This window comes from Heptranchias perlo, chromosome 1 (assembly GCF_035084215.1).
Source record: "Heptranchias perlo isolate sHepPer1 chromosome 1, sHepPer1.hap1, whole genome shotgun sequence".
NCBI lineage: Eukaryota > Metazoa > Chordata > Chondrichthyes > Hexanchiformes > Hexanchidae > Heptranchias > Heptranchias perlo.
Window position 1 is genome coordinate 65276438 of NC_090325.1, and position 26520 is coordinate 65302957.

Consider the following 26520-nt stretch of genomic DNA (forward strand, 5'->3'; position numbering starts at 1 on the left):
AGCATAGGGGTGATGAATGAACGGGAATTGTGCGAGTTAGGATACAGGCAGTCGAGATTTAGATGAGCTCAAGTTTATGGAGAGTGGAAGATGGGAGGCTGGCCAGACTTTGCGTTTTCAGATGATGTCGTTGAGGGTCACCATGTAGATGAGAAATAGGAGGGGGCCAAGGATAGACCCTTGGGGCACTCCAGAGGTAACAGTGCGGGAGTGGGAAGAGAAGCCATTGCGGGTGATTCTCTGGCTATGACTGAATAGATAAGAATTGAACCAGGCGAGCGCAGTCCCACCCAGCTGGACGACGGAGGAGAGGCATTGGAGGAGGATGGTGTGGTCAACTGTGTCAAAGGCTGCAGACAAGTCAAGAAGGATGAGGAGAGATAGTTTACCGTGGTCACAGTCACACCTCTTCTCCTGCCTTTAAATGCCTCCTCAAAACCTTAACTTTTCAAAAATGCTCTCTTAACTCTTCTACTATTGCTCAGAGGCAATTTCTCCTCTGTATATTGCCTTGGGCTGTAACATTTTCTACCTTAAAGGTTCCCAAATTGTCCAATTTCATTCCAGCATGAAACTCACTCTAGAGATGAGCCTTATTTACTTTGGCACAGATATGTTATGCAGAAACAAATACAGGTCAGATTTAGGCCCACTTAAAAGAAAGAATTCTTGCAGTGTAATAAAACCCCGTGTTTAAGGTGTAATAAATTCAACACCAAAGAAATAGGCTCACATTGTGCTATAATAAAATTCAAAATGTTTGTTGTGTGGTAAATTCCTCTCACCACCTTTGTAGAAAGTTAGATTTTTCCTACACATAACTCTTTTAATCTTTCTTTGGATTTCCTTCTGTCTCTCACAATCAAAACATATACATTGTTGTAATAATGTATGACGGTTAAACATTGAGCTGTGTCTGAATCACTGCCAAGATGTGCAGTCCTGGACATGAGACTGGATAAGTTTGAAATTGTAGCACTCAATTTACAATAAAAGTTTGAGACTTGTACACCATAAAGCCCTTTCACCTTTGATATACAGTCTTAGGAGATCAGTGCATCTTCCAGTTCTGATGAAAGGTCATCGACATAAGAGGTTAACTCATTTTCTCTCTCCACAGATGCTGTCTGGCCTGCTGAGTGTTTCCAGCATTTTCTGTTTCATTTCACTAAAATAGATAATCCGGCCATTATCTCATTGCTGTTTGTGGGACTGTGCTGTATGCAAATTGTCTGTTGTGTTTCCAACAGTGACTACACTTCATAAGTACTTAATTGGCTGTAAAAAGCACCTTGGGATGTCCTGAGGTTGAGAAAGGCACTATGTAAATGCAAGTTCTCTCTTTAATAACCATTTGTGTTGGGGATAGTGTAATCTATGAAAAACATTGATGTTTTATACCAATAGCCACTCAAATTGGTGTGGTAATAACTAGCTGCTTTTATTTCAAGACCCCCAGAATATTTCATCAAAGAATAACAAAAGCAACAGGAGAGACTTTTAAGTGTAATTCCTATAATGTCATAATGCCATCAGGGGGCCATCTAGTGTTTACAATATGCAAGTACCATACATATCAAATTAAACATTCAATAAAACAGTTGATTAGCTAGAAAAAAAGACTGCTCTTTTCAGGTAAATATTTAGATCAAGGACTCGTGCATTGGCTATGGGGAGTTTAGGACCCAGCGGAAATGTGTGGTTTGTTTCCAGCTTGTTCTTGGGGTGAGAAAATCCAGGCAGCGCTTGTAGTGATTGGTTGTTTATAGGGGGAGAACATGGTTGTTTTACACAGGTTGGAGAAGCGATGGTAAGGTGTTTATGCATGTATGATTGAGAATTTGTTGGAAGAGAAAATAATTTCTTTGTTCTCTTCAACGAAATATTTGATCCTGTGTGTTTCGGAGATTTTTTTCTCTCTCAGTACGTTAATTTATTACACTTGTGTTGATAGTTGGGAGTGTTTTATCCGGACTGCTTCTTGTGAAATGCTTACATAGTGACATAAAATCGTTAATTTGGATATTGACTTAGTTTAAACTTTGATACCCCTCGCGCATTTCTGTTTTTATGCTTACTGCATTAGAACTTGGGTTTCGTTATGGATAGGCTCCAAGGTTCAGACTAGTTACATAAAACGGAGTATAACTGTTTTAATAACCTTTAATTAATTTAGAGATCACTATTCCCGCGTTGCCATTGCAAGGAAGATCACTAGATAGAACACTACTTATAACTATTCAAGAAAAGTTGATGCATTTTTTTTGCGTTCTCCCGGGTATACATTTCCCCCTTCCCATGTGTTTTTAGACAAAATGGAACCAGGAAGTGTTTAGTCCTTGTGATCTGGACCCATTCACCCAATAAAAGTTGAGTTGCACGCTGCTATCCCCCGGGATTGCAGCATTGGCTGCGGGTTAAATCAGGACAGCCTGCGCGCAGGGCGCTCGCACTCGCCGGTCCGGGTTCTACCACGTTCATACGTCACAATGTGGGACACGACACACAAAGAGGGAGGAGGGGACTGGCGTCACATGTTCTGGCTTATAGGCCACGTGAGCCTAGAAAACGCGCCAAACTGAGGCGTAGGGGAGGTGGCAGCTGGAGCACCTTAGTAAGTAAATGTCCCCGGCCAGCGAGTGTTGCTGTCAGGAGGAGAACGGTAAATCACGGACAAGCACTGCAATCCTGTGAAATATCTCCAAAAAAACACCCAAGGGTCTGCAGCGAGCGCGGGGAATGAGCCCGTGCACGTGGGCCGGGTCGGGTCGGGTCGGGCGCTCGTGCAGCCGGTTCCATTCCACTTTGCACCGTGTTATCGGTGGCGCGATGTTCAAAAACAAAAGGCTTGAAGCGAGAGTCTCATTTTAGTGAGTGGGGCTGGCACAGGTTTTTTTTCCTGTCCTCCAGGAGTAGGGAAAAGCTTGAGGCGGTAAATATGGGTGAGGTTGGGAAAGTGTTTGGAAGTTGCCCGAAAACAAAAGCACTTTTTTTAACATTTGGGGAAAAAAATGTTTTAAAGTGTGAAATAATGCAAGAGTTTTGTCGCAATCTTTTGTTTTAACGGGTTGGATGGTGATGAGCCACGCAAGACATGCATGGCTGTCTGTTGAGAAGTTTGCAGTTTGGTGTTTAAAATAAAAACTGATTTTCTCCAGATATTTGTACCATTTTGGGTCTTTTGATGCAGTTTTTGAATGTAAAATATTAACATGGTAGAAAGATTCATGATTTGAATGCTAGCTTTCTTCAGAAGTATCTAGGCAATCTTAATTTTTTTTGCTGTTATCTATAAACTATTGTATTTAGTTTCTTTTGTAGAAACTGATATTATTAAACAAATGTGGTCTCAGTGTGTTGTCAGCTGACTGAGCTTGTCCACTGCTGTAATTGTCCATTTAGAGCAACTTTGTAAAGGTAGGATATGCATTCTTTGAAAAAGGTAGAGTCCACTGGTGTAACTGTAGGCTTTAAGGTTTCATTCTTAATATGCCTTTTAAATCAAGTGTTGAGCTTGCTCAGTAGTTCAGTTGGAGATTACCTGATGCAAGGCTTTTGACCAAACTAGTACCCCTTCTTCATGTTCAATTCCCTATATTGAATATTAAAATCTACTTCCCATTACTTGGGTCACCCTCTTAAATTATCCAGATTCAACAACAACTACTTGCATTTATATAGCATATATTTATATAGTGCCTTTAATGTAGTAAAACGTCCCAAGGTTCACAGGAGCGTTATCAAATAAAATTTAACACCGAGCCACTTGAGCTGTTCGGACAGGTGACCAAAAGCTTGGTCAAAGATGTAGGTTTTAAGGAGTGTCTTAAAGGAAGAGAGAGGCGGAGAGGTTTAGGGAGGGAATTCCAGAACTTAGGGCCTAGGCATAGCCACCAGTGGTGGAGTGATTAAAATCGAGGATGTGCATGGCAAGAATTGGAGGAGCGCAGAGATCTCAGAGGGTTGTAGGAGGTTACAGAAAGGGGGGGAGGGGGGGTCGAGGCCATGGAGGGATTTGAAAACAAAGATGAGTATTTTAAAATTGAGGCGTTCCCAGACCAGGAGTCAGCGTAGGTCAGCGAGCACAGGTGGTGGGAGAATGGGACTTGACGCAAGTTAGGGTATGGGCAGCAGAGTTTTGGATGAGCTCAAGTTTATGGAAGGCGAAAGATGGGAGGCCAGTCTGGAGAGCGTTGGAATAATCGAGTCTAGAGGTAACAAAGGCATGGATGAGGGTTTCAGCAGCAGATAAGCTGCAGCAGGGGTGGAGACGGGTGATGTTAGAGGTGGAAGTAGGCGGCCAAGGTGACGGAGCGGATATGTGTTCGGAAGCTCAGATCTGTCAAATAAGATGCCAAGGTTGCGAACGGTCTGGTTTAGCCTTGGATAGTGGCCAGGGAGTAGGATGGAGTCGGTGGCTAGGCTACGGAGTTTGCGGCGGGGACCAAAGACAATCGGTCAGATTGAGTGCTATTAATCTGGTATGTTTGTCACCTGGTCAATTAGCAGGAGATTAGTACATTTTTCTAACTATAAATCTCACTTTCTCCATATTTACAGAGATTTTTAAAACTTATTAATGGGATGTGGGTAACGCTGCTAAGGCTACATTTATTGCTGAACCCTAGTTGCCCTGAGAAGATGGTGCTTGGATGCCATGAACTGCTGCTGTCCCTGTTGTGGTACTCTCACAATGGTATTGGGTAGGGAATTCCATGCTTATGACTCAAATGAAGCAAAGGTGATTATATGTTCAAGTCTGGATGGTGTATGACTTTGAGGTAATGTTCCCAAGATATTGTTGCTCTTGGAGGTTGCTGGGGCTGGAAGGTGCTCTCGAAGTCAGCTAGGTGAGTTGCTGCAGCGCATCGTGTTGATAGCACATAACTGTAGCAACAGTGCACTGGAGAAGGAGAGTCCTCGATCAAGCAGATGGCTTTGTCCTGAATAGTGTCCAGCTTTGAGTGTTGCAGCTTCATGTATCCAAGCGTGTGGTGAGTATTCCATCAAGCTCCTGACTTGATCATTGTAGATGGAAGAGAAGCACTGAAGGTTCAGGAGACAAACCACTTGCTGGAGAGTACCCAGCCTGTGCCCTGCTCATGTAGCCAAGGTGTTGATCTGGTTGGTCCAGTTAAGCTTCTGGTCAGTTGTGATCCTCAAGGTGGTGATGGTGGGTGTGCGGTCTTGGCAATGATGGTGCTGTTAAGGCCAAGGAGAGGTGGTTGGGTTTTTTTCTTATTGAAGATAGTCATTACTCGGCATGAGTGGTGCATATGTTAACCTGCCATAAGAACATAAGCAGTTGGAGCAGGAGTAGGCTATACGGCCCCTTGAGCCTGCTCTGCCATTCAATAAGATCATGGCTGATCTTCGACCACAACTCTACTTTCCTACCTGATCCCCATGTTCCTTGATTCCCTTAGAGTCCAATTTATCACCTCCAGCCTAGATGTTGATGTGGGCTGGTAGGGCTGTGTCACTCCAGAGGTGTTGTGAATGGAGTTTAACACACGAATTGTCTGTGTAGCTTCAATCTTAACCTTTATGGAGGGATGGTCATTAAACAAGTTGAATTTGATTGGGCTGAGGAGCTCCAGCAGCAATGACCTGGGGCTTCATGATTGTGTCTGGTGATCACAAATGGGCTAATGGGTTCAAAATAAATAAAAACCCAGGGAAAGATGGTATTTATTCCTGAGTGCTGAGATAGACATGGGAGGAAATTTGTGTGGGAATCAGGATTTCAATTAGGGAATCACTTGACACTGGGGAGGTACCAGTTAACAAAACAGTCCAACATGATTCCCATATTCAAAAGGAGGGCAAAACAGACATGGGTAAGTACAGACTCGTTAGTCTTCCTTCCACTGCCTGTAAAAATAATGGAATCAATCAAGAGCAAATTTAATAATTACTATTGTTTACTGGGTTATTATTTTATAGATAAACACATCAGAGGGGGAAGATCCTACCTTTCCAGCTTTGAGGAAGTGACAACCCAAGTGGACTGAGATAAGCCATATGAGATTGTGTACTTAGTTTCATATGAAATACTATTAGACTCAAAGCTGTGTGGATTCAGGATAAACTCTGGGAAAGCAAGAAATTATCTGAAGAATAGTAAACAAATATTAGAGGAATTATGTTGTGTGGGGGGGGGTGCGGAAAGAGTACTGAATCGGGTGCCCGAGGGCTTGGTTTTGGGATCCCTTTACATAACTGAGTTGGAATTAGACACACAAGACAAAGTTGTAAAATTTGCAGATGAAAGCCGACTAGGAGCAATGGATTTGGAGGCTGCACAAATTACAATATGAATTGGATAAAATATGTAAGCAGGCAGAACAATGGGAGATTACAATCAATGCGGACAAGTGCAATGTACTGCTCATTGGAAGAAAAGTAAGTGACATTTTCTCCCTGCATGGTATTGAAATAACCTTAAATATAACCAAAAGAATCCTAGGAGTCTTGGTATACTCAGTAATTAACACGTCAAGTACAGAGCAACGATCAAATGCAACATTATGCTGAGCTACATAGCCAGAAGGTGAATATAAGTCAGAGTAAGTTATCACCAAACTGTATTGTGCTCTGGTCAGAATGCAACTTGAGTACTGAGTTCGTTTCTGGTCACGAAAGTATGAGGGTGACATTCCAGCACTAAGTGTAATGCAGAGTAGAGCCACAAGGCTGGTTCTTCATGTCAAATGGCTGAACTGTGAGGAAAGATTAGAGCTTCAAGGGCTTTCAACCATGAAAGGAGGCTTCTGGGAGGTGATCTGTTAAATTTACTTTAAATTCAATTGTGAGTAGGAATAGGGGATACATTTAAACTAGTAAAAGGTAAATTTAGGACTGATGTCAGGAAATTCTTCACAAAAATAGTGATCAATGTATGGAATTGACTTCCAGATAGAGTAGTGGAGGCAAAAGCTCTGGGACAATCTTATGAAGCAATTGAATAGTCCAGTGGAGACTTGCAAGAATCTCATTGGATGGATGAGATAAGATGAGGCAAATGTCTTCTGCTTCAACATATTTGCATGTTGTCAAGCAGACCTCCAGTCACTGGTAGGTTTTCAACCCTCCCCTTCCATTGACTTCAGATTTGCTAGGGCTGCTTGGTGCCATTCTCAATTGAATATTGCTTCGATGTCAAGGGCAGCTGCTCCTACCTGTCCTGACATTCACCTTGTGTCCATGTGTCAGAGGGTAGTAGGTCTGTGGAATTTGCTGCCCCAGGAAGCTGTGGAAGCTACATCATTAAATAAATTTAAAACAGAAATAGACAGTTTCCTAGAAGTAAAGGGAATTAGGGGTTACGGGGAGCGAGCAGGAAATTGGACATGAATTTAGATTTGAGGTTAGGATCAGATCAGCCATGATCTTATTGAATGGCAGAGCAGGCTCGAGGGGCCGATTGGCCTGCTCCTATTTCTTATGTTCTTATAAGATTGTGAGTTATGGAGCAGAGTCCTGGCAGAACCTGAACAGTGACAGTGAGCAGGTTATTGGAGAGTAGGTGGCTGCTGGGTGGGACTATTGATGATTTGCTTTCATGATTGGGAGCTGGATGAAGTAATTGGCCAGATTAGATTTATGCTGATTTTTTTTTTTGTGTGGCGAGGACGTATCTGACTTGCATTGTCTGCCTTTGTCATACAATGGTAAATTTTGACACAACAAAAACTCCCTAAAGCCTTTCCACCATCTACAAGGCACAAGTCAGGAGTGTGATGGAATACTCTCCACTTGCCTGGATATGTGCAACTCCAACAACACTCGAGAAGCTCAACACCATCCAGGACAAAGCAGCCCGCTTGATTGGCACCCCATCCACCACCCTAAAATATTCACTCCCTTCACCACCGGTGCACCGTGACACCAGTGTGTACCATCCACAGGATGCACTGTAGCAACTCACCAAGGCTTCTTCGACAGCACCTCCCAAACCCACGACCTCTACCACCTAGAAGGACAAGGGCAGCAAGCACATGGGAGCACCACCACCTGCACATTCCCCCTCCAAGTCACACACCATCCCGACTTGGAAATATATTGCTGTTCCTTCATTGTCGCTGGGTCAAAATCCTGGAACTCCCTACCTAATAGCAGTGTGGGAGAACCTTCACCACACGGACTGCAGTGGCTTAAGAAGGCGGCTCACCACCACCTTCTCAAGGGCAATTAGGGATGGGCAATAAATGCTGGCCTTGCCAGTGACGCCCACATCCCATGAATGAGTAATAAAAAAATGACCAAAAATTATGACTGTGTTTCATAGATAGTAAGTGCGTGCCCTACGTATGGCTTTTAATTGATAGATTGTAACAAAGGGGCAAAGACTTGGATTATCACCGGAAGCACAAAGGGAAGATAGAAGAGGGTTATTAGAATTTGGCATGCTTTACTGTAAATAGCCATTCAGGTGAAGGCTATAATATTTAAGAGGGACTGGCTACTTATTTGAAAAGAAAGAATATAATAGGATTAAGGGGATGGATAGGGGAATAAGATCAAAGTAAATGGCTCCAGCTGAAGAGCAACTCCAGTCCTGCACCTACAAGGTACAAATGGCCTTCTGTGCTATAAGTTCTATGAATAAATTTGCTTATTTTGCAATTTTTGTTTGAACTGCAGTCGTAGTGTGGATAAGTAGACGACGTCAATATGACAGAAGACTGGGATGCAGAACTGGGAACGGAACCTGTTGCCATTATTCCATCTTTCAGTGATATGGTAGGTATCTTGCTGTTTTTGAAGAATGCTTATTGATTTCTGAATTCAAATTTCTTTATTAAATATTGATGGGTGTGTTTTGTTTTCAATTTAGGCTGGCCTAATGAACGAAGATGTCATTAATGGCAATCAGTCTTTTGACTTGAAAGGTAAGGTATCTGAAATGCATTGAGACATTTTAGTATAAAAATAAATCTAAAGAAGACAATATGATTGTAAGTCTTCAGAACTTTTTCCATTAGGAAATTGCTTATAAAGATAAGTGCACTAAAATACAACATCATGTGACAATTTGTACACGATCAGTCTGTGTTGAAGAAAAAGTTGTGGAAAGTTTCAACCAGTTATTATGAGAAGCTGCACAATTAGTCTATTTGACAAGCTTTATTAACTTTTATTATTCCTTGCTGGTTTCTACTGAGGCTATATTCTCTAGACTGCCTATAGTCCAATACCTAGACTGCTTCCATGGGCTCAGTGTTCTGTCACTCTGCTGGAACATTTCACTCTGAGCTAGCTCCAATCTGTTCCTGCTGGATCCCATGATGCTTAGGACTCTGCTTTGCCACTGTCTGCTCGCTTCCCATAGCTGCTGACTCTGCTCTGTACCACGCATCCTTCAAAACACACAACACCTTTTGCTGGACTGGTTCCTCTAGCTTCTGCTGCTGTTGCTTCTGATCTTGTGTGCTCCTTACATCTGTTCCTCAGATCATCAACACCCTCATCTGAACTAATCTGTGAATTTGCCTTTCACCCTTTCCTGGCTCCCTGGACTTCACCACTCTTGGCTCTTGCATTTCAATCCTATTGCTTCTCACTTCTCTGCTGGTATACCAGATCTTCTGGTGTACGCTTACACTTTAGGCCATTACGCACCTCTGTTGGACACCTGGATCAACTTCTTCAGTCCGGTGGTTGACTCCACTTCTCGGCCCTCCTGATTCTGCTGGACAACCTCCAGCAGTGGCCCAGTGACACTCTGACCCCGTAACATCCCTGGATAAACTTCCTCTTCACAACTGTCTCTGAATTGGGCGCTGGTTCGTGGACATTCTAAGCCAGCTAGAAGTTGACTTTGTCCTACCGCAGGGCCTCAGACTTAAACTTTGGACTCTTTCATATGGTCTCCTCCCTGTTCTCTGTTTATGACCAGGATATGCCTCTTATCTTTGCCATGCCTATGTAACCTGATTCCCTGTGTATCCATTCACGTATGCATTTTGGCTGCCCAGTTAAACAATGGGAAAACTGAAGACATCATCCCCTGCCGCAACTTCATACCCTTGCCACCAATTCCACTGTCTCTGGTTGAACCACACTGTTCATAACCTCTGTGTCCTACTCAATTCTGATGTGAGTTTCTGACAATGCATTCTCTCCATCTCAAGTCTGCCGACTTCCACTTCCGTAACATTGCCTCCGACCAGACCTCAGCCCATCTACTGCTGAAACCTTTATCCGTTTTTGAAGACTACAGATTCTCAAAATGTGATGTTCTCCTACTCCTCCTTCCTGGAACTTCAGCTCATTCCCAACTCTGTATTCTATCCCGCGCCAAGTCCCACTTGCCCATCACCCCTGTCCTTGCTGACTTACATTGGCTGCCAGTACCCCAACATCTCCAATTTAAAATTCTCATCCTTGTGTTTAAATTCTATCATAGCCTTATACCTCCCTAACTGTGTGACCTCTTTCAGCCTCCCCCAAATGCTCCCTTATTCTGACTGGCCTCTTGTGTACCTTCCTTTTGCCCCACCATTGGTAGCTATGTTGTAAGCTGCCTAGGAATTCCCTCCCTAAGCCCCTCCACCTCCCTCTCATTTTTAAGAACCATTTTAAACCCATCTGCTTGACCAAGCTTTTGGTTATCCCATGCTAATATCTCCTTTGGTCCGGTGTCCTTTTTTTTGTGTGTACCTCTGCAGTGTCTTGGGTTGTTTCTCTCCATTAAAGATGCTTAGATAAATGCAAGTTGTTATTGAATAGATTGAGAGCTCCCCTGATTGCTCAGTAACTAAATTCTCCCATGGAAATACAGGCCACTAACACCTTTGGTGTTTAAGTTAACTCTGCCTGAAGTGCAGCAGTCTTGCTTCAGTGTTTTAAGGGCACTTCAGGTGCCACCTTTATCTGCCTTCCTCCTGCCCCGAGTTTTCTCCCCATCTCTGCTGAAAGTGCTGTCTTGTGCTATTGTAATTCAGAGATGCACGCAACCTTAAAATTTCTTTTCTTAGTGGCCATTTGGAAGGAATAATAAACCAGCTTGCTTATATCCTTACCGAAATCCTTTCACATGAATTTTCCTGACAAATCACTGGATAGCAATCAGCAGTGTGAACTTTGACAGTTTTTTCACTTATCTCTTTTTTTTTACCCCCCCCCCCCGCCATTGCCTCCATAGTCCTCAACTAATTGTGATACCTTACTTGGTATTGAATTTGGTAACTTGCTGGTCTGTATCTCTGTAATATCCCATGCATTTAGCTGTTGGAGTTGTAGATACTGCATTTGTTTGCAATCTGGTCTCTTAACTGAACAATAAGAGATTGAATTGTTCAAGGTTTTTTTTGTTCACTTTACTATGAGTACATACATTAATGTACCCACTGATCTTCTGGGTGTAACGCGTGATACTGGAGAATATTTCTACATATTTGTACACCAATACTTCTGTGTTGCTTTGGTTTAATTTCTACTAAAATTATCTAGAATTCAAAGATTTGGAAAGCAGCTTGTGAATTGAAAAAATATGGCAGATTTAGAATTTGGTAAATGTTATGGTGTGCTTTTTTTTTGTTCACCACAGCAGCTGAATAACCAGAGGGCACTATATTCAAACCATTTCAGCCTTGAAGGCTCAATTGATTTCAGTATAAGAATGGCAAATGGTTGAGTACTTGATGTTTTCATGATCAGTTCTGTCAAAGGCCTAGCGGTATATGTGTGGTTTTTCAGGTTGACTTTTTTTTTGTGAATTTAGGTTGCCATCCATTGTATTCTAAATTTAATGGTAATCCAGGCTGGGGACCCAGAGTGGTTGACAATAAAGGTATGAGTGGATTCTTGATTTCACTGGGTTACTGGGCGCACAATTTAGAAATCTTGTATAAGTTGGTTCTCTTCACTTTTTCCTCATCGTTCACTTTCACATTAAATGTAAATAAATAATCACTGCATTTTCTTCCTAAAAGATGATGTCTAGTTGGGCTGCAAATTAGTTAAGATAATACAACTAACAAGGACTTTGCTTTTCCTTGACTGACAAATGAGTAAAATGTACATTATGGCATGGATTAAAATTATTTAGAGAAATGCACATGTGTAGCCATCTGATGAGGATTATGTTCGTGGGCAGGGTGTGGTTGAACAGCACGCCAAGACTTGGTGTCCAAGATCACTTGTGAAGTTAATCACTTGGGTGAGGTCTTCCAAAGAATGTCATGATGCCATACTCTAGTATTCATTGCTATACTTGGGGGGAGGAAAACAAGAAAGAACTGTACACAATGTTGATTAAGGGAAATTGCCCAATGTCATGAATTTTAGTTTGGTATCACCCATGTGGTGGATAATGGCTTTTTGTTTTCTGATCTATCTAATCTGCACACTTATTAGGATGGCTCTTAAACAGAAAAGTCTTTATTTGGTAATAGCAAGTCATTTAATGAAGATTTTTTTTTTAAAGCTGTCATTCCTTTCTCGTGTTTGTGCAGACTTCATTTGAGGCTGGCCTTTGATCTTCGGATATAAGTAATTTGAGTTTATTGGATGCTGCTTAATGGCTAAGTTTACATTGATTTGCCCCATAATAGCTAAATGTTACACCCATAGGCTAACTGGTGATTTGAGGTATCCTGCAGTATTGTATTTGACATGAGGCTTTCTGTGATGTCAGTAATGTGCAGTGCTCCCTTAAGGCACTGTACCCATTCATGATATAGAAGCAGGATTTCGACGTAAATATTATGCTGCTGTAGTTCTGTAACATAAAACGTAGTAATGGGAGATTAAGATGTTGGTAAGTATCAATATCTTTGCGTTATAACAGCTGGGTATAATGGGGAAACAGTCAAAGGAAGTGCAAACTATAGTACATTTTTTCATAATACTGATTCTTCTGGTGAGATAGTGGATACATTGTTTTATCCTACAGAGCAGAAGCACTTGGGGGTTCAGATACACCATTGTTGCCAATAGAAATTGCTGACTAGCGACAGGTGTGACTATGGCAACACCATTTTGACATGTGTGCTAATTTTAGTAGAAAATGCCTTGTGTGTATTTACTTAAACATCTACCACCATTCAGTAACCAAGGAAATAAAGCACTCATGATCAAAAAATACTCTCATCCTCTGCTTTTCCACTTACATTTTTACAAACAAACGCACATATAGGTTGAAGTACACGTATGTGTGCGAATGTGTATTGAAATCACATGCCCAGTGACGGCCTTTTTTATTTACGAATCAGAAATGCATTTGGCAAATGTAAACATAACAGGGGGCCGTTTGGCCTACTCCTGCTCCTATTTGTTATGTTTATATTTCCACTTTCCCACCCTATTTCCATAACCCTTGATTCCCTTAGCATCCAAAAATCTGTTGATCTCGGTCTTGAATATACTCAACGACTGAGAAATCCAAAGATTCACAACCCTCTGAATGAAGAAATTTTTCCTCATCTTGAACCTAAATGATCAACCTCTTATCTTGAGACTATGCCCCCTAGTCCTAGACTCTCCAGCCAGGGGAAACAGCGTCTCAGCCTCTCTAAGGCAGATATGTCCTTCCATAGGTAAGGAGACCAAATCTGTACACAGTATTCCAGGTATGGTCTGACCAGAGCCCTATATAATTGCAGCAAGACTTCCTTACTCTTATATTCCAACCCCCTTGCAATAAAGGCTAATGTACCATTTGCCTTCCTAATTGCTTGCTGTACCTGCATGTTAACTTTGTGATTCATGTACAAGGACACCCAAATCCTTCTGAGTACCAACATTTCTTAGTCTCTCACCTTAAAGAATATTCTGCTTTTCTATTCTTCCTACCAATGTGGATAATTTCACATTTCCCCACATTATGCTCCATCTGCCACCTTCTCGCCCACTCACTTAACATGTCTATATCCCTTTGCATCCTCCTCATAGCTTACTTTCCCAGCTTTGTATTGTCAGCAAACTTGGATACATTACACTTGGTCCCCTCATCTAAGGCATTGATATAGTAAACAGCTGAGGCCCAAGCACTGATCCTTGCGGCACCCCACTAGTTACAACCTGCCAACCTGAAAATGACCCGTTTACTCCTACGCTCTGTTTTCTGTCCGTTAACCAATCCTCAATCCATGCCAATATATTGCCCAAATCTTGTGTAACAACATCTTGTGTGGTATCTTATCGAATGCCTTTTGAAAATCCAAATATACTACATCCACTAGTTCCCCCTTATCTACCCTTCTAGTTACACCCCCCAAAAAAAATCTATAATAGATTTCACACTATTTCCCTTTCATAAAGCCATGTTGACGCTGCCTAATCATATGATTTTCTAAGTGCCCTGTTACTACATCTTTAATAATAGATTCCAGCATAATAGATTCTCAGTTAGCCACATGTGGCTAACTTATTGGACAGCACTAAGATACGCCATTCATTGGAAGTGGCGCACACGTTATTGAAGCTTTTTAAAAAAAATATATAATTGAAAAGTCATATGGGGTCCCAGGTTTTATAAATAACAGTGTAAGTGTACAAAAGCAATATTAAATCTATATATTATTGGTTAGGCCACAGTTTAAAATATTGTGCCCACTTGAGTGTCTTGCTTTAGGAAGGGTGCACCAAAATGATACTAGGGTTGAGAGACTTTAGTTAGGAGCAGAGACCAGAGAAGCCAGGGCCTTTATTAAAACAAAGAGAAAGAGATGTTCAAAATTTATGGCATTTTTATTAGGTAAGTAGAGAAAAGCTATTTCCAGTGGTCAGTGAGTTGATAACTTGGGTGTAACTTTTAAGGTCATCAAAAAATAAAGGGAGATGTTAGGAGGACATTTTTCTTAAACACATGGTTGTTGGGAAATTGAATACCCGATCAGAAACTATAATGGAAGCAGAAAAAAGAAGTGGATCAATCCTGGAAGAAGTATTGGTGAAGGGCAGGGGAATGGCACTAATGGATCGTTGTTTGAGCTGGCACAGGTGCACTAAGTCAAGTGGCCTACTTCTGTGCTGTAAAATTCTGTTATGCCGTGGAGCCTTATGGGGCACATACACACAGCTTAAATCAAGCTCCTTATTAGTTTGCATATATTGCAATCTGTAGATGACTACAAATCTTGGAATTCAGAATTTGGATTTATTAATCAGTAATGCAACAGCACTAAGAACAGCCTTTCTAAACCATCTGGCCCACAAAATCCAAACCGGGACAAACCAGAGTTTAAAATATATACACACATAGAATTGAGTTTGCTAGAGTTGCTGGATCGCTGGGGCTTGTGGGCCAGATGTGTTTTGGACACACTCTTGTGTTATGCTTTTAATTTATTACAACTCTGACCAGACAATGACTCCTAAAAGTGAAGGTTGATATAATTTTATTTGGGTTGAAGATTTTTTCAAGATTTGCCTTGTGATAGCGTGTAATGGGTGATACATGTTTTCCAATAGGCTGTTGTCTTGTTGTGGATTTAGCTTTGAATCTGTTGTTAGCCTTGAACAAATGTAAGGAGTCTTACAACAGCAGGTTATAGTCCAACAGTTTTATTTGAAATCACAAGCTTTCGGAGGCTCCCTCCTTCGTCAGGTGACGAAGGAGGGAGCCTCCGAAAGCTTGTGATTTCAAATAAAACTGTTGGACTATAACCTGCTGTTGTAAGACTTCTTACATTTGTCCACCCCAGTCCATCACCGGCATCTCCACATCGTTAGCCTTGAAGGTAGAGTTCACCTTTATCGGTGTTTCTGCATCAAAAATCTTAACTGTTGCAAAGGACTTTGGAATGACAAGGAACAGTTTGACAGTACATTTTAAAGAACTGCATGATATGGGCCACTGGAAATTGTAGTAACATAGCAAGTAATTATCTAGTTGAACAATTTCATGTTCTGTTAAATCTGGCCTCTAGCTGGATTAGTATTAAAATGTAAATTTTCTGCCACTAGGGGTCCCTCTTACTTTATAAACACTGGAGTTTCCTGATCTTCACATCTGCAGGCTTAATATTTAAAGAGGAAGCATTGTACCTGGGAGCAGGGTGGAAGAAATACTTTTTTATATAAGAGTATTGTTACTAGGCTTACAAAACCTAGTTTTTCTCCCAATGTAAAACAGGGAAGCTGAGATCCGCTAACTGAGCCAGATTTGAACCTGGAAACTTACGGTCTGTGTGACTAGTTATCCATTGGATAAGCTCACTAAGCTACCAGGAATGACATTATACCTCATTACGTTGTGCTGCTATTGCAACCATCGTTGGTGTTTCCTGTATTAAGCAGCTTGAATGTTCACTCCACCAAAAATCCACTTTGAAAAGACAAAATCTATAACTGGAGGTTTTTCACATTTCAAATGGACACAGAAAAATGTGATGTTACGTTTTATTGAAATCCTGGTGACGGTACTGAGAAGTGTATTTTAAAAAAAAATTCCTACTTGGTTAGGCCAGACCTAATCTTCCCAGATTTCTTGCTTGACTGTTATCCAGAAAGGGTAAAGCTGGTACTATTTCCAATGGGACTGCAGTTGAGCAGCTTCAGTGGAACCCCCTTCCTGAAAAAGCTGATCTATTTTTCCAGTCCCAAAGGAGCTTTTTACAATGGGTAGAACTGTTTTTAAGCTTAAGGTTGGGGGTACTTTAATATTGAATGTACTTTTCTTAATTGAAGCAAGACCCATCCCAGTATAATTTGCAGTGCTACTAGTGAACAATATTTTGTGATATTTAATGAAATGATTACGTTAGATTAGGAAACATTCTATAATGTATTCAGGTAAATTTTTATTTTGTTCAGTAGTAAATAAGATTTGTGCAATGAAGAGAATTGTTTTTTCTTTCTCTTTCTTTATCCCCACGCACAGATCGGAACATAGTTCTTTCCAGGCTGATGCTGCATTTGTCGTGGGGAAAATATTTACTTAACAGCTACAAGTAATGCGCACTCATTTAATATGGGCACATGTTATCAGTGTCCTGTCTCCAAGTTAATATACCTCATTTGTTGCACTGCCCTGCCCACTTTCTTTTTCCGCCACCACCACCACCCGCCGCCCCCCCCACCCCCCTCAACAACACCACACCAGCTGAAGTTAACGTTTTATGGTTTCATGCATGAATACCGACCAGTACCTCCCCCAAATTGCCATTTTTGATGTGTGAGGTGAGCTTAAGTATTGGCAATCTGTTTCGTTGTGGCCATAATGCAGTTGAGCCCGCTCCTGTCCATGCGTGCATGTTAAGTGGGGTTCACCAGATTGGGAACACTGACTTTATTTCCTACCCTCCCAGAAATGTTTAGCTCAGAATGGGAATTGAAACTCAGACCTTCCTCATCTGTGGCGCCCACTACTGCACCCGACAGTCCATTTATTAAGCCATTGGAATAGGAGCTCTAGGGTTATCCAAATTTTCTGCGTACAATTGTACATTATGTTGGTATGGTGTAATTCTTGTATGAAAGTTATGCTGTATAATTGAAGATGATTTTTGCGTAGGAAGTTTAACACTTGCAGGGAGTGGTCTCTCCAATCCATTGCAACTGTTGGTGTCCATTTGATTTGGATGCTGCCTCTGTAGTTTTTTTGGAAGCAATTTTATGAAGAAATGTATTTGGCAGTAATTGAGTTTAAGATTTGGGTTAAGTTGTTTAAAATGTCTCCAACCACAGTGTTTATTGTGATGCCTTTTACTGAGGGGTATTGCTTAAGCTAGTTAGTAAAAGTTATCATCTGTTGAGCACCAGTCTAGTTTTGCAACTAGAATTGTTTGTTTCCTAATAAATGTTGAACTTGATTTTACATAGCTGGCACAGCATGACGTACCAGTGTCCTGTGCCCTGAGTTGCAGAATCCCTAGAAGCTGGCTGGTGTGTGGAGAGGCGACAAGTGGAACCCATGCTTTCTCCGCATGGAGGGAAAATGGGTTGGTGTATATCACAAGCCGTACCTTTGCTTGGCAGCACTAGCAAGAGAACAGACTGTGTACCCACTCTGAATTGGGGAATGATGTGTAGACTGAGAAGGAAAGGACATAAACATTAGTTGTGTGCAGAACTGTTGAAGGTGGCATTTGGAATTGCTTTTTATTTGACTTGCCCAATTACTTGCAAAATCCACAACATTCCCCAGCTTTTCTATTTAGGAGGAATCATCCCTTTACATTTAAATTAGTTTATTTGTCCCACTGAAATCATGCTTGTGGGTGAATTTTGACTTTTTTTGTTCCCCTTTTTTTGAAGAAAGGAGCACTAATGACTTTTCCTTTTAAATTCAAGGATCTGGAGATGGGAATGGTTTTGACACGAGTGATAGCTATATATTTGGCAAAAGTGGTGGATTTGGGAAGCAGCAAGGTGAGTTCGATTTTGAGATGTCTGCAAATCTTTTGAGTTTGGGAATTTAGCTGCTCTGATACTGATTTTTGGCTAGCAGATAAAAGTAAAACTACCAGATTTTGTTAGAATGACAAGACCTGTTTTCACTTGGCCTTGGTACCTGTCACCAGTCTAACTCTGGCCAGTGAAAGTACTGTACCAGTGGCAGCATACCACAAAAAGCAAGACAAATCCAATTTAGCCAATTACCGCCCCAGCAGTCTGCCCTCAATCATCAGCAAAGTGATGGAAGGTGTCATCGACAGTGCTATCAACCGGCACTTACTCACCAATGACCTGGTCACCGATGCTCAGTTTTGGTTCTGCCAGGACTATTTGACTGCAGACCTTATTACAGCCTTGGTCCAAACATGGACAAAAGAGCTGAATTCCAGAGGTGAGGTGAGAGTGACTGCCCTTGACATCAAGGCAGCATTTGACTGAGCGTGACACCAAGGAGCCGTAGTAAAATTGAAGTCAGTGGGAACTGGGGGAAAACTCTCCAGTGGCTGGAGTCATACCTAGCACAAAGGAAGGCCAATCATCTCAGCCCCAGGACATTGCTGCAGGAGTTCCTCAGGGCAGTGTCCTAGGCCCAACCATCTTCAGCTGCTTCATCAATGACCTTCCCTCCATCATAAGGTCGGAAATGGGGATGTTCGCTGATGATTGCACAGTGTTCAGTTCCATTCGCAACCCCTCAGATAATGAAGCAGTCTGCGCCCACATGCAGTAAGACCTGGACAACATCCAGGCTTGGGCTGAAAAGTGGCAAGTAACATTCGTGCCAGACAAGTGCCAGGCAATGACCATCTCCAACAAGAGAGAGTCTAACCACCTTCCCTTGACATTCAATGGCATTACCATCGCTGAATTTCCCCCACCATCAACATCCTGGGGGTCACCATTGACCAGAAACGTAACTGGACCAGCCACACAAATACTGTGGCTACAAGAGCAGGTCAGAGGCTGGGTATTCTGCAGCGAGTGATTCCCCAAACCCTTTCCACCATCTAAAAGGCACAAGTCAGGAATGTGATGGAATAGTCTCCACTTGCCTGGATGAGTGCAGCTCCAACGACACTCAAGCTCAATACCATCTAGGACAAAGCAGCCTGCTTGATTGGCACCCATTCACTCCCTTCACCAGCGCACAGTGGCTGCAGTGTTCACCATCTACAGGATGCACTGCAGCAACTCGCCAAGACTTCCTCGACAGCACCTCCCAAACCCACGACCTCTACCACCTTGAAGGACAAGGACAAGGACAAGGACAAGGGCAGCAGGCACATGGGAACAACACCACCTGCACTGTCCCCTCCAAATCACACACCATGCTGACTTGGAAATATATTGCCGTTCCTTCATCGTTGCTGGGTCAAAATCCTGGAACTCTCTACCTAACAGCACTGTGGGAGAACCTTCACCACACGGACTGCAGCGGTTCAAGATGGCGGCTCACCACCATCTTCTCAAGGGCAATTAGGGATGGGCAATAAATGCTGGCCTTGCCAGCAATGCCCACATCCCATGAACGAATTTTTAAAAGTGAAAAAAACCTCTGACAGCAATCTTTGGTGGCATAAATAATTTGCACTTCCCCAGGGGCCAGTTTATCCCAGTCATTGGCATATGCAACCTCCAGAATGCACTTTGCTGCAGGTTCCAAGGGGGACTTATAGTGACTACTCTGAATTTGAGAGCAGCGCTCTTTGGTCATTCTTCACAGACCCCAACATTGATCAATTAGAACATTTTGATGTGACTGGACAGATAAAGGGAATGTAATAGATGTAGTGTATATGGACTTTCAGAAGGATAATGTATCGAGGGGTTTATTAGAATAATTCAGGCATATGGTATAGGAGGAAATGTAGCAACATGGGTGGAATGTTGGTTGATGGACAGGAAAAAGAGTTGGGGTAAATATATGTTGGACTAGCGCGTGGTTGGAAGTGATATACCTCAAAGATGAGTGTAGGCTCCACTCTTGTGTATAAATGATTTGGACTCGAGTATAGGGAGCACACTTGGGTCATAAGCAAATAATATCAAGAGGTTTGGCAAATAGTGAAGAGGACTGTGAAAGACTTCAAGAAGATATAATTAGATAAATGGAATGGGCAGACAGGTAGCAGATGCAATTTAATATGGATAATGTGAGGCAATATATTTTGGGAGGATAAAAAAGGAATGGGAGTATAGACTTAATGGAAAGGCACTGAAGGTGTGGGTGAACATAGACACCTAGAGGTTCAAATAAATAATTCCCTGCAAGTGCAGGTAGTTGAATCCATTTAAAAATAAAAATAAAACCAATAGAATTTTGGATTTTATAAATGGTGCATATTTTTTTTTATATTCGTTCATGGGATGTGGGCGTGGCTGGCAAGGCCAGCATTTATTGCCCTTGAAGATGGTGGTGAGCCGCTGCCTTGAACTGCTGCAGTCCATGTGGTACAGTGTACACTGTATCTCATCGTGTACAACAGCTTGCGTTTATTTGGTGCCTTTAGTGTAGCAAAACGTCCCAAGATGCTTCACAGGAGCATAGGCAAACAGAATTTTGGCAGTGAGCCATATAAGGAGATATTAGGACAAGTGACCAAAAACTTGGTTAAAGAGGCAGGTATTAGGAGTGTCTTAGAGGAGCGGAGAGAGGTTTAGGGAGGGAATTCCAGAACTTGGTGCCTAGGCAGCTGAAGGCACAGCTGCCAATAGTGGGGCGATGGAAATTGGGGATGCTCAAGATGCCAGAATTGGAGGAGTGCAGAGATCTGAGATGTGGGGCTGGAGGAGATTTGAGGTACGGAGGGGCAAGGCCATGGAGGGATTTGAACACACGGACGAGAATTTTAAAATTGAGGTGGTGTTGGACTGGGTGCCATTGTATGTCAGTGAACATGGGTGATTGGTGAACTGGACTTGGTGTGAGTTGGGATATGGGCAGCAGAGTTTTGGATGAGTTGAAGTTTAGAGTGTGAAAGATGGGAGGCTGGCCAAGAGAGCACTGGAGTAGTTGAGTTTGGAGGTAACAAAGGCAAGGAGTAAAGAAGAAAGAGTGAATTTATGCAAAAGATTGGCTCGGCCACAGTTAGATTACTGTATGCAGTTTTGAGCACCCTAATGTAGAAAGAACACTAAAGCCATGGAGAGTGTTCAGTGTAGATTATCCAGGATAATGCCTAAGATGGGAAATTGAAGTCATGAGGAGAAACCTGCAGTAGTGAGACTATTTCCACTAAAGCAGAGAACTAAGGTGAGATTTAATGGAAGTTTTCAAACTTTTGAAGAGTTTAGATAGGGAAAGAATATTTTCTCTGGGGAGCTGGTGATGAAGGGTCATCAATTTAAAATTTGTAGTGGAGAGGATAGGAGAAATTTCTTTACATAGTGGGTTATTGCAACATGGGATGCTACCAGGAGTGAAAACCATTGCTTTTTAAGGGATAGTTAGGTAAATATTTAAAGGATTTGTACTATATACCTTTGACACACCCTAGTTACAATTGGTTAGTCAACTTCCAGCCACAATATTTAACATCTAGTCAGGAACCTACTTACAGCTGATTGTCTGTTAACTATTAACTGCCACTGACTTGCAGCTTTTTAAAGTTAGTAAACTAAGTTTAAACTAAATCATATTTCAGTTTGATAAAAATAAAACACACTACTTATCAGTAAATTCTCAGTTGAAAGACCTCACTCTCTGTCTTTACCAACCTCTGTGGTTCTAAAGGGGCCTTCTGCTGTCTTCATAGTTTCTACCAATGGGCTTGTACTGAATAAGAGTAGGAAGGACGTAGGGTCAACACCTAGTCTAAATTGAATCGGCTGATAGCAGTCAGTGGGGGAACTTGCTACTGATCACAATCCAGTGACTCTTGCTTATAGAATCATAGGTTACAGCACGGAAGGAGGCCATTCGGCCCATCGAGTCCATGCCGGCTCTATGCAAGAGCAATCCAGCTGGTCCCACTCCCCTGCCCTGTAGCCCTGCAATTTTTTTCCTTTCAAGTACTTATCCAGTTCCCTTTTGAAGGCCACGATTGAATCTGCCTCCCCGGCAGTGCATTCCAGATCCTAACCACTCGCTGTGGAAAAATTTTTTCCTCTTGTCGCCTTTTGGTTCTTTTGCCAATCCCCTTAAATCTATGTTCTCTGGTTCTTAACCTTTCTGCCAATGGGAACAGTTTCTCTCTACCTACTCTGTCTAGACCCTTCATGATTTTAAATACCTCTATCAAATCTCCTCTCAATCGTCTCTGTTCCAAGGAGAACACCCCCAGCTTCTCCAGTCTATCCACGTAACTGAAGTCTCTCATCCCTGGAATTATTCTAGTACATCTCTTCTGCACTCTCTCTAAGGCCTTCACATCTTTCCTGAAGTGCGGTGCCCAGAACTGGACACAATACTCCAGTTGTGGTCGAACCAGTGTTTTATAAAGGTTCATCGTGACTTCCTTGCTTTTGTACTCTCTGCCTCTGTTTATAAAGCCCAGAATCCCGTATGCTTTTTTTTTAAAACCACTTTCTCACCTGCCCTGCCACCTTCAACGATTTACCCCCAGACCTCTGTTCCTGTACCCCTTTTAGAATTCTGCCCTCTAGTTATAGTCTCTTCGTTATTCCTACCGTAATCATCACATCACATTTTTCTGTGTTAAATTTCGTCTGCCACGTGTCCGCCCATTTCACCAGCCTGTCAATATCCTCTTGAAGTCTATCACTATCCTCCTCACTGTTCACTACACTTCGAGGTTTTGTCATTTGGAAATTGTGCCCTGTACACCCAAGTCCAAGTCGTTAATATATATCAAGAAAAGCAGTGGTCCTAGTACTGACCCCTGGGGATCACCACTATACACCTCCCTCCAGTCCAAAAACCAACCGTTCACTACTCTCTGCTTCCTGTTACTTAACCAATTTTGTATCCATGCTGCTACTGCCCCATTTATTCCATAGGCTTCAATCTTGATGACAAGCCTATTATGTGGCACGTTATCAAACGCCTTTGGAAAGTCCTTACACCACATCAACTGCATTGCCCTCATCTACCCTCTGTTACCTCATCAAAAAACTCTATCCGGTTAGTTAAACATGATTTGCCTTTAACAAATTCGTGCTGGCTTTCCCTAATCAATCCACACTTGTCTAAGTGACTGCTAATTTTGTCCTGGATTATCATTTCTGAAAGTTTCCCCACCACGGAGGTTAAACTGAGTGGCCTATAGTTGCTGGGTTTATTCTACGCCCTTTTTTGAACAAGGGTGTAACATTTACAATTCTCCAGTCTTCTGGCGCCACCCCCGTATCTAAGGATGTTTGAAAGATTATGGCCAGTGCCTCCGCACTTTGCGCCCTTACTTCCGTCAGCAACCTAGGATGCATCCCATCCGGACCGGGTGACTTATCTACTTTAAGTACAGCTAGCCTTTCTAGTACCTCTATCAATTTTTAGTGCATCCAATATCTCAACTACATCTTCCTTTACTGAGACTCTGGCAGCACCATCTTTCTCTGTGAAGACAAATGCGAAGTACTCATTTAGTGCCCTCTGCCTCCATGAGGATCTCCTTTTTAGCCCCTGATCGGCCCCACCCCTCCTTACTACCCCATTTACTGTTTACATGCCTATAGACTTTTGGATTCCCTTTTATGTTTGCCGCTAGTTTATTCTCATACTCTCTCTCTCTTTGCCCCTCTTATTTCCTTTTTCACTTCCGCTCTGAACTTTCGATATTCAGCCTGGTTCTCACTTGTGTCATCAACCTGACATTTGTCATAAGCCCCTTTTCTCTGCTTCATCTTACTCTTGATTTCTCTCTTTTGTCATCAGGCAGCTCTGGCTTTAGTTGCCCTACCTTTCTTCGCATGAGAATGTACCTAGACTATACCCGAACCATCTCTTTAAAGGCCGCCCATTGCTCAATTACAGTTTTGCCTGCCAATCTTTGATTCCGGTTTTACCTGGGCCAGATCTGTTCTCATCCCACTGAAATTGGCCCTGCTTGAAGTGTCTTTTTAGATTGAGGGCAGGGTTGAGCTTGGCTGTGATCTCCTTCGATGTTGACGAGCTCACAAATGCTGGGTGTCGCGGTTTGTGCGTGAAGAATCGACACTTGGGTGAAATCCCAGGGATACCAGCACAAGCTTATGTTTCAGAAAAGGAGTAATTCGGTGGGGGGGGATACATCCCTTTTTGTTGTGTATGAAATTGGCTGCTAGGAATGTGTAAGGGGTTACCTTGTCTTGATTGTTGTTGCTGTTGTACTGTTAGTGGAGTATTAATGCAGATGACTCCCAACATTGCGGACCTTGTATAGTAGGCAGCAACTGGAGCCCAGCTGCCAGGAAGATCAGAACTGATTAACTGGTCTTTAGTTTACTCTAAGCTTGCTGCCTTCTGTGTTGGAGGCTGCAGCACTAACGCACCCTTCTAAACTCCAACATAAAAGTAATTTATTACTCTGCTAGATTGTGGATAACGGCATTCAGCTTCTCCATCGCTGCTTTCATATTGACCTTGTTTTAATTTGAATACCAGAGTCTGGTATTGATGGTCTTCCAGAATCCAAGTTAAAATATGGCAATATAAAAGCAGTGTAAGACTCAACTTGTGTCCTCGGTGATGCTCCTGGGGGATGATTATCTGTTTGATATTTTTGTAAAGCCAAACCTACAGTTGGTAATCTGATATTTATGTATTGAGATGGGAGGAGGCACTTAATGGTAATACAGTGAATGTACTTGGATCATGTGACTAGAAGGGAGCAATGCACTGCCTTCAAAGAAATACTCTAATTTTCTCTTGTTTTCATGTTACAGCAGTTACTTTCTCCACTTAGTCTGTATAGCCTTTACATTCCATAAAATTTCTTACTGTCGTCATGGCTTTGCCAGGTTGCTTTGTGTCTGAGGGCAGAGTTACAAGATTAATGCTAGATTCAGGTTTTAAATGCATTGAACAGTGCTTCACCTTTTTTTTCAAATGATGAATTTTAAACTTTGTTATAACATTACTATAATGCAGTTACAGGCTTTGCAGAAACTGCCACTTTAAATGAAAATGAATTTGACGGCAGAAGTGGAAGAAGATGTGGGTTCGGCAGAGGTGACCGTGGTGGATTTCCAAGAGTTAGTGCACAAAATGGTAAGAGTTCAGGAAATGCACACCTGCTTGCTTATAGCCTTTGTGTCCTTCCCCTTCCTGAGGCCGGGGAGGGGAGAAATATTAGAGAAGACTAGTTTTGTCAAGGTTTCCATGTTAAATAATTGAAGATAACCTGAGCAAGTCAAGGCAGCAGTAAATGAGTGTTGAAATGCAAATTACAAAATCCTCACTTGTGGAGTAGATTTGGAAGTGAGTCTGTCCTATTTTGAAATGTTAAAATGGAGGACTACTCAATAATGCATATGTGCATTTGGTCCATTGTACCTGTGCTAGCTCTTAGCTGGAGTAATCTAAAACTAAATCCTCTACCCTTCGGTCGCCCCGTAGCCCTGTATTTTCCTCTGCTTCAAATGGTTTATACACTTTTCCAATAAATGATGCAATTGTTTGCCTTGGCTACATGCTATGGCAAAGCATACCATGCAGTAATAACATTTTTGCATAAATTTCTCCATACTAAATTGATGACCCCTTGTCGCTTAATACCTTCAAAAACTCCCCAACCACTTTATTAAAACTCTTCATAATTTCAAAAACTTCTATTAAATCTTCTTGGTCTTCCCTACTCCGGTGGAAATAATCCCAAAATTTCATGTCTTTCCTCATAACTATAGTTTCTCATCCCTAGTATAATCCTATTGAATCTATTCTGTATGCAGTTTCTGGCTTTAACGGCTTTCTATAATGGGGTGCACAAAACTGCACCTAATACACTCACTAACCTGTTCTCGAATTCTATCCCCCGTTTATAAAACCTTAATAGCTTTTTGCTTTTATTGCCTGCACATGCACTTTCAAGGAGGTGTGTATTTGAACCCCAAATGTCTTTGTTTATCCACACCTTTAGTGTTTTATTTTACTCCAAAATGTATTACCTTGTACTTTTCCGCATTCATTTGTGTCTGCCATCTCTCTACCATTCCATTAATCTGTCTCTGTCCTTTGAGGTTTTTTTTCCAGTCCTTGCTGTTTGCCAAATGTCCTCCTTTTGTGTCACCAGAAAA

At 42.0% G+C, this 26520-nt stretch overlaps 1 protein-coding gene across 4 annotated transcripts in view; it reads left to right on the plus strand.

The window, feature by feature from the left end:
• The window catches only part of ddx4 (DEAD (Asp-Glu-Ala-Asp) box polypeptide 4), a 103887-nt gene that overhangs the window by 22906 nt on the left and 54461 nt on the right, over positions 1 to 26520 (plus strand). The window contains exons 1-6 of one of the 4 annotated variants that reach the window (XM_067985958.1): positions 1704 to 1810; positions 8647 to 8745; positions 8840 to 8894; positions 11729 to 11797; positions 18244 to 18321; positions 25376 to 25495. In XM_067985958.1, coding sequence (XP_067842059.1) covers positions 8677 to 8745; positions 8840 to 8894; positions 11729 to 11797; positions 18244 to 18321; positions 25376 to 25495 — 391 coding nt within the window. In that variant the 5' untranslated portion in view covers positions 1704 to 1810; positions 8647 to 8676. Of the gene's footprint in view, positions 1 to 1703; positions 1811 to 8646; positions 8746 to 8839; positions 8895 to 11728; positions 11798 to 18243; positions 18322 to 25375; positions 25496 to 26520 lie in introns of those variants that run through there. The other 3 variants (XM_067985949.1, XM_067985967.1, XM_067985974.1) reach the window with 3 other exon arrangements.